At 39.4% G+C, this 8,820-nt stretch overlaps 1 protein-coding gene across 1 annotated transcript; it reads left to right on the top strand.

The window, feature by feature from the left end:
- Window positions 1-6,679: 6,679 nt before the first annotated feature.
- Window positions 6,680-8,336, top strand: LOC121788700 (arogenate dehydratase 1-like). The gene has a single exon (XM_042187322.1). The coding sequence runs from the start codon at window positions 6,781-6,783 to the stop codon at window positions 8,062-8,064; it is 1,284 nt and encodes a 427-aa protein (XP_042043256.1). The 5' UTR covers window positions 6,680-6,780; the 3' UTR covers window positions 8,065-8,336.
- Window positions 8,337-8,820: the final 484 nt, after the last annotated feature.

An 8,820-nucleotide genomic window follows, 5' to 3' on the forward strand; every position in this document is an offset into this window, starting at 1 on the left:
ATTGTCCAAACGACAGAGCAATCTTCAAGAAAGAAATTTGTTGAATTTGAGATGAGTTCACTGGCGAATCCAGAAAATTTACGATGGAGGACTCAAGTCACTGTTAATAGTTATAGAGTTCATTCGATGTCGGTGACGTCTAAAGTTCGAAATGGAGTAATTAATATTTATTATTTTCAATTTTTATGTAAACATAATATAGACGGAAATAACTTTTAATTATGAAGTGATAAAGATTTAAAATTAACATAATTAGTGGTGTAAAAGAAAATAAATAAAAAGATAGAGAGAACTAGATTATTAGAATATACATTGTATTGCATAAGTAGAAAGAAAAGTGAAAAAAGCAGCATTGTATATATTGCATAAAGTAGAAAGAAAAGAGAAGACGAGAAGAATAATAGAAAGCGATGAAACATGTCATTAGAGGAATTCGAACCTACGTAGTCCGAGTCACAAGCTGCTGCCCCCAACCAACTGCGCTACAAATATTATATGCATATTGTCGTTTGCATATATAATAGAGAGTGAACTACATAAATGGTACATGATCTTTCACTTTTGCACATAAAATGGTATCTGATCTTTCACTTTCGCACATAAATGGTACATGATCTTTATTTTATATCGTTTTTTATACTCAGTGACAAAAATAACCTTAGGTACCAAACATGTGATTTTTTTGTTATAGAGGATATTTTGGAAATTTCAATTGAATAGTACCAAACATGTGATTTTTTTTTCTTCCATTCTTATTTCTTTTTTTCCTCTTTAGTTTCTTCTTCTTTCTTTTTTCTTCATTTTCTTCTTTCTTCTTAGTATTTTATCTTCCTTTCTTTATATCATTATGAATACAGTTCACAATAAGGTCTAAAAACTAGGGGTGGAAAATCGTGCGGATTGAGTCGTTGTCGGGTCAACCTGATAACGACCCAACCCAATAAGGTCTAACCCGAACCCGACCTGTTAAGGAAACTGTCAATCTGAATACGAACCCGACCTGCTACCCTCAAACCCGAACACGATCTGAACCCGACACGAACCCGTTATCGACACGACAGTGATGGAACTAGAAATTTAAAGAAGCCGATGCTGAAATTTAACAATAAGACAACGCGATATTAACACTGACACCCTTTCTATTTTAAGTAAGAACTATGATACTCCCTCCGTCCCGAGCTACTCGCTCATTTCCTTTTCGGCACGGAGATTAAGGAATGAGTGTATAGGAAAGTAAAAAATGACGGCTATAGGTGAAAATTTTTACTAAAAATGGAAAGAGTGCAAGTAACTTGGGACGCCCAAAAAGGAAATACGTGCGAGTAGTGCGGGACGGAGAGAGTATTTAATTACTCATTCTGTCCAATAAGAGTCATATTTTGTTATTTCAGTTCATCCCACAATAAAGAGTCACATTTCACTTTTACCATAAATAGTAAGTAGGTCCCACAATCCACTAACTCACTTCACTCATATTCTATTTTAAAACCAATATAAAAAAGTGGACTCTATATTACAATAACTTTTCTAACCCACAATTTTTTACATTTCTTAAAATTCGTGTTCACAACAAATGTGATTCCTATTATGGGATGGAGGGAGTAATATATTAGAGTTAATTATGTGTTCTCTTATTACACTTAAAATATTAATTTAATTACACTAAAAAATCAATCCCAAAAAAATAAAAATAACATGGACAATGAAGTATATAGTATAAAATATAAATATAATAAATCATATAAGATTTATTACAACAAATTTTCAAATGATAATTGAAAATATGTAAATATAGGAAACTTTTTTAAGACAAAAAAAAATCTCTCATGCTCTCTATCAAAACTTTGTCTAGAGTAGGGGTGAGCAAATAAACCGAGAACCGAATATCCGAACTGAACCAAACCGAAATTTCAAAATTCGGTTTGGTTTTTACGTTTTTTCGGTTCGGTTTTGAAAATTCAAAAATTTCGTTTTTTTGGTTCGGTTCGAAGGAAAAAAATCAAATTTATTTTAGAGTAAACTTCAAAAATGGTCCCTGGACTATGGGTTTATCTCGCTCATAGTCCCTGGACTTTAAAAATATCGTCAGACATCCATGGACCAAGGGTTTATCTCGAAATTGGTCATTTTGCCATTTTTTATACGAAAATACCCTTTTGAGGGTTTGAGCAATTTGGTCTTTTTACAGTTTTAACATTTTAAATCTGATATTATTTCAGTAATGTACTAAATCTGATATTATTTCAAAATTTTCATTCTTCTTCCCTTTTGATATCCTTCACTTTGTTTCTTTATTTCAATATTAGATTTAATTTTATAAAATTAAATTTTAAATTTAGATTTTTAAATATCAATAAAAATTTTATTAATTATTAAAATTATTAAATAATAAAAATTAATAATTTTAATCAATATTTGATAGTGTCTAATATTTAATCAATAAGGTATGTCAACGCCAACTTAGTTTTAGTCAATATTTACTAGTTTTAATTATAAATAGATCATATAACACGATTATTCTGAAATAAATATGCAACTAATGTAATACTAATATAATTTTCGTTTATTTATTTGAAAACAATCAAAATTAATTAGGAAATTTTAAAAACACTCCTATATAAAATTTTTATTAGTATCAAATTTTTAGTCAACTTCATAATATATAATCACAAACAATTATAACAATTAAACGAATGCTAAATGGAGTAGCTCTTATTTTTCCATCATGATTAATATTATTTTTCTGTACTTCTTCGATTCAACTGAATATTATATTAAATAAAAAAATTAATATTTTTAATCAATATTTGTAGTATCTATGAATTAGTAATTTTAATTAATAAAAAATTATTGATATTTAAAATCTAAATTTAAAATTTAATATTATAAAATTAAATCTAAGAGCATCAGCAGTGGCGCGGAATTCCCGGCGGAATTCTCAAAAACAACTCATGCCACGTCTTACGGACTTCCCACTGCACTGCCACGTCATAAGGACTTCCCACTGCACAGTGGCGGACATCCCCAAGGACTTCCCACAATTAAAAAAACCACAAATTCATAAATAAATAATTTCCGGAATTAAACAATTTACGGAATTAAAATTTCGATGAGGATGCTCTTACGATGAGGGCCGGGTTTTAATTTTATCTAATTGGTTGTTGAATATTGTTACAATGTGTTTAAATAGGATTCATTTCAAAGAAATACAATGTAAGCTTCAGAAAATTACGATAATGGACCGGTTTTAATTTAATGTAATTGGTAGTTGTTGAATATGTATAATATCTGATTTACATTAATGCTCAATCTATTTTTTATCTCAATATATATAGATAGATATCAAAATTTTAAAAATTATATTTATAGAGAATAAAAATATTCTTTGAAACAAATAACATCAAAGATCTTGATTTTGGAAGAGGGAATATCCAGTACTCCTATATTTTTCCCGGGAAAACTAATTACAAAAGGCGAGTTTGTTGTTTTGTGCATATTGCAATGATAAATAACCGTTTTAATCCAAAGTGTAATTAAGTGAAATGATTTATTTGGGAATATGACAAAATCAAGTACGTTTCATAAAAAATTCAAATCTAACTATGGCCATCCGGAACGCTGTCTCTTATCCGTCTCTTAACCGTCTCACCTCTTAACTATTCATGAGTCCCAATGTACTTTTCACTCCATCTCTTAACTAAGAGACAACACCTGCAACCCTCAATCTCTTATCCGTCTTTTAACCATCTCATCTCTTAACTATTCATTCAATTTAATTTTTTATTTTTATTTCCAACAAATTCAATTAATAAAAACACATTTCATTAAATAAAATAAAATAAAATAAAATTACAACTTCAATTCTAAATTTTTTTTAAAAACACATAATTAAAATCCTAAAAAAATATTAAAAATACATATTTTAATTTCTTCCGCGCACTCTACTGGTTGCCAAAGTTTGCCCAAATGTGCTCCATTAGATCATCTTGGAGTTGGGCGTGGGTGGTAGAATCACGTGTCTTTGCCCGAATAGACAACCGATCTTGCATAGACGGATGCACTCCACTGCGAGGCGGACTACTTGCGGTAGAGCTTCCCGGAGTTTCAGGGTCGAACCAATTTCCCGCCTCAGGTCCTTCGTCGGCGACAATCATGTTGTGCAAGATTATGCACGTATACATGATGTCGACCATATTCTCCATAAACCACGTACGAGCCTGGGCTTTGATAATGTTGAAGCGCGCTTGGAGAACCCCGAACGCCCTCTCCACATCCTTGCGAGTAGCCTCTTGCTTCTGCGCAAAAAGAGCCTATTTTTCGTTCACCGGCCTGTTGAACGCCTTCACGAAGGTTGACCACTTCGGGTATATGTCGTCGGCAAGATAGTACCCCATTTTATACCGCTGGTTGTTAGCGATGAAGTTGATGGCCGGCGCTTTACCATCCGAAACTTCGGCGAAGAGGTCGGATTGGTTGAGCACGTTGACGTCGTTGTTCGATCCGGGGACCCCGAAGTACGCATGCCAAATCTATAGCCGGTAGTTGGCAACGGCCTCGAGTATAACGGTGGGGTGGGTGCCTTTGTGGCCGCTCGTGTATGACCCCCTCCACGCCACAGGTCAATTCTTCCATTGCCAATGCATGCAATCGACGCTGCCAAGCATCCCGGGGAATTCGTGCACTTCTTCGTGAAGGTGGCTTCCGGAGAAATTCGTCGGTGAAGGCTGCCCGGACGCCTTTGCAGAAGTTCATCAAGTACATTCTCCCAGTGCTTTCTCCAATGTGGAGGTATTCGTCGAACAAATCCGCCGTTTGTCCAGTAGCAAGCTGACGGATTGCTGCAGTACATTTCTGCAGTGTCGTGTGGCTGAGACTGCCAACGGCGTCGAACCCTTCTTGGAAAAACTCTTCCCGGGTTGCCAATGTATTTGCGATGTGCAGAAATAGCGGTTTCCGCATGCGGAAACGGCGCCGGAAGTAGGTCTCTCCCCATACCGGGTTATCACAGAAGTAGTCGCGTACTAACCTTGCGATGGCTTCCTCCCGGTTAGGATGGATGTAAGCCCGGGATCGTCGTTGGGGTGGCGCGGCTTCCTCCGCCTCCCTACATCGATCTTCTTCAAGCGATTCTTCCATTATTCGACGCATTTGCTCAAATAGATCCATGAATCGATTAAATTTGGTAGAAGAATAAAAGAGATGATTTGAGATGAAAATTGGAGAGGAAAGAGAGATGATATGAGAAGAATAGATGTGTGTTTGTGTGTGTGAAAGATGAGTATTTATAGAATAAAAAAAGAAAAAATAAATAATTTTTTTAAAATGACCGTTGAACGGTCATATTACCGTTTTTTAATTTTTAAATTTTTTTATTAAATTCGAATTAAAAAAATTGATTTATTTAGTCAGCGTGACGAAGCCCACTCGCGGGCCGGCGAGTGGGCGTCAACACTTCGCGCGGGCGCGTGGCGAGCTGGCGCACCAGCCGTCTCGGTGAGACGGGCGTCTCGGCGAGATAAGGACGAGACGGGATGTTGCAACGCGTCTCGCGTCTGTCTCGTCTCGGAGGGACGAGATAAGAGACACCCGCGGGACGCGTTGCGAGTGCTCTAATACTCATTTGAAGCGTATTTACGCAAGAAGACGACTTCTGTGCAACTAGTTCCTTTTTTCTAAGGGCCTTCGCAATGCTGCGGATGTCCCTCCGCCCTTCCCAACGGACTTTCCAAAAATCCCTCCTGCCACGTCATAAGGACATCCCACTGCACAATGGCGGACATCCCTAAGTACTTCCCGCAATAAAAAAAATTCACAAATTCACAAATATGCAATTTACGGAATTAAAATTTCGACACGAATACGGGGAAAATGCAACAACTTCATTAAAAACAAAAAAAAACATACATAATCATCTTTTAAAAAATACATAATTTTGAAATTATTTTGAGGGACAAAGAGATGATTAATTTAAATGACGTTTTCATGATGCTGCTAATTGTTGGATTAAGCACTCAATATAGCAATGAAATTGAAATTACCATTGAGTTAACTTGTAATTAGGAAATAAACCCATCTCACCAAACCCATCTTTACCGACAAATCATTGAAAATTTGAATTCTAGTCAAGTTCTAACTATCAAATAGCAATAAAAAAATATTGTCATGAAAATGAAATTACCATTGAGTTAACTTGCAATTAGGAAATAAACCCATCTCACCAAACTCCATGTTTGACAAAAATGAAATTACCATTGAGTTAACTTGCTCAATTTTGCTTGCCCGTGGCATAAAGCAGGATCTACAAAAATGTATGAATGAGTAACAAAAATTATGCTAATCACGAGTCATCAACATAACTAAATCACCTCAATTATAAAGAAAAATCACATTAACCAACAATAGAATTAGATTCAGAAGCTATATTTTCATCAAAAAATGCATACGACGGATATCTATTTACGATGAATAAATGACCAAAAATCTCTGATCAATCGCAATCAACCTAATGTGAAGTAAGGCATCAATGTGAATCAACTTCAACATATAAAAAAAATAGCAGTGAATTTCGTAATTTCAAAAACAAAATAAAAATAGGAAAGAGTAAAAGGAAAATTGGGCGGGGGTAGGTGTGGGATTTGACCAAACCAACTTGACTCGCAATATATAAACCCCATTTCCCAATCCATTTTCCTCAGCTTGGACGTTCCCTTCTGACGGAGAACTACAAGCTTTAAAATAAACTCCAATATACAGTGTTATTCCCAATCCATCTCTCTAACAATGCGGTCCCTTAATTCCCCCGCCGCCGTGGACCTCAAATCCCTTATCCGTACAGCGGTGCCGCCTGGCACAACCCGGGTCGGGTCGGGTCACCGGTCCATTATCCAGTGCAACGTCAATTCCAGCACTAATAATCAGGCGACCGGCATTAGCTTCGGGCCGGGCCGGGCCCGATACGAGTGGCAGAGCGCGTGCGCAATCCTGGCCAGCAAAGTGGAATCGCAGCAGCAGGACACTCAGAAGAGCGGCGCCGACGTCGTCAACGGCCACGCCACGCTCGACCTCGTCCCCGTCAAGGACCAATCCACCTCGCCGGCCACGGTGCCCTTGAAAAAGCCGCTTAGCATCGCCGATTTCTCGCCGGCGCCGCTGCACGGCGCGCAGCTCCGAGTCGCCTACCAAGGCGTCCCCGGCGCGTACAGCGAGGCTGCCGCCGGGAAAGCCTACCCTAACTGCGAGGCGATTCCCTGTGACCAATTCGAGGTGGCTTTCCAAGCTGTGGAGCTCTGGCTCGCCGACCGCGCCGTCCTCCCGGTGGAGAACTCCCTCGGCGGCTCGATCCACCGGAATTATGACCTCCTCCTCCGCCACCGCCTCCACATCGTCGGCGAGGTGCAGCTCCCCGTCCACCACTGCCTCCTCGCCCTCCCCGGCGTCAGGAAGGAGTATCTCACGCGCGTGATTAGCCATCCCCAGGCGCTCTCCCAATGCGAGCACACGCTCACCAAATTGGGGCTGAATGTAGTCCGCGAGGCGGTCGACGATACCGCCGGCGCCGCGGAGTACATCGCCACGAACAACCTCCGCGACACGGCGGCGATCGCGTCGGCGCGCGCGGCGGAGCTGTACGGGATGCAGATCCTCGCCGACGGGATCCAGGACGACAGCGGCAACGTCACCAGATTCGTGATGCTGGCGCGCGAGCCGATCATTCCGCGGACAGATCGGCCGTTCAAAACGAGCATCGTGTTCGCGCACGAGAAGGGGACCAGCGTGCTTTTCAAGGTGCTCTCCGCCTTCGCCTTCCGCAACATCAGCCTCACGAAGATCGAGTCGCGGCCGCACCGCCACCGCCCGATCCGCCTCGTCGACGACGCCAATGTCGGCACCGCCAAGCACTTCGAGTACATGTTCTACATCGATTTCGATGCCTCCATGGCCGACGTCAGGGCGCAGAATGCCCTCGCCGAGGTACAGGAGTTCACCTCCTTCCTCAGAGTGCTCGGCAGCTACCCTATGGATATGACGCCGTGGTCGCCGTCGTCGTCCGCCGCCGATGATTAGGACATTCCGGATTTACCCTTTGTGCATTTGTTTTCGTTTTTTTATTTCTGTCATTGTTGATTGGAACTCTTACTTTTACAAAATTACGGAAATGCCCCTGAAGAAGGACCCAAATTGTTAGATACGTATAAGTCATAACGACCATTCAAATTGCATTGGGTAGGTAAAGATTGTATATTTTGGTTGGCCTGCTGGTTAAATATGTAACTTCGGCCCCTTGAAGTTGTGGGACCTTACTTGTATTATTAATTTAATTAAATTAGTTTGTGTAATCTACCTACCTCGTTCTTTTTCGTGTTGAATGGTAGGTCACAAAATTCTTGTAATTTACTAACTCCGTCCCGGATGGTAAAATGTAAAGAAAAATATATCGAATAAATTTGTGGACTATGAGTCTCATTTATATATATTAATTTTATAATAAAAAGTGAACTATCTCTAAATTCCCTGACGTTTCCAGTTGTGACACTGCAGGCCCCTAACAAAAAAAATATCGGCAGATAACTCTAACCTTAAACATAATCACATATCGTATATTTGTAGCCATTTTCGGACAAAAATGCCCAAATGCCTTCAGGGGCATTTTAGTCAACTTACCTTTAACCTAGGGACCTACACTGCAGACCTCAACTGGCGTTGCAGCCCTACCCTCTGTAATCGCACAGTTCATAACTCATTTCATTTCTCACACTTCAACTTTCCCGACGACATATACAAATTGTAAGTCACAAATTCTCACATTTTCATTTCCCCATT

The sequence above is a fragment of the Salvia splendens genome, chromosome 2, assembly GCF_004379255.2.
Source record: "Salvia splendens isolate huo1 chromosome 2, SspV2, whole genome shotgun sequence".
NCBI classification, from domain to species: domain Eukaryota; kingdom Viridiplantae; phylum Streptophyta; class Magnoliopsida; order Lamiales; family Lamiaceae; genus Salvia; species Salvia splendens.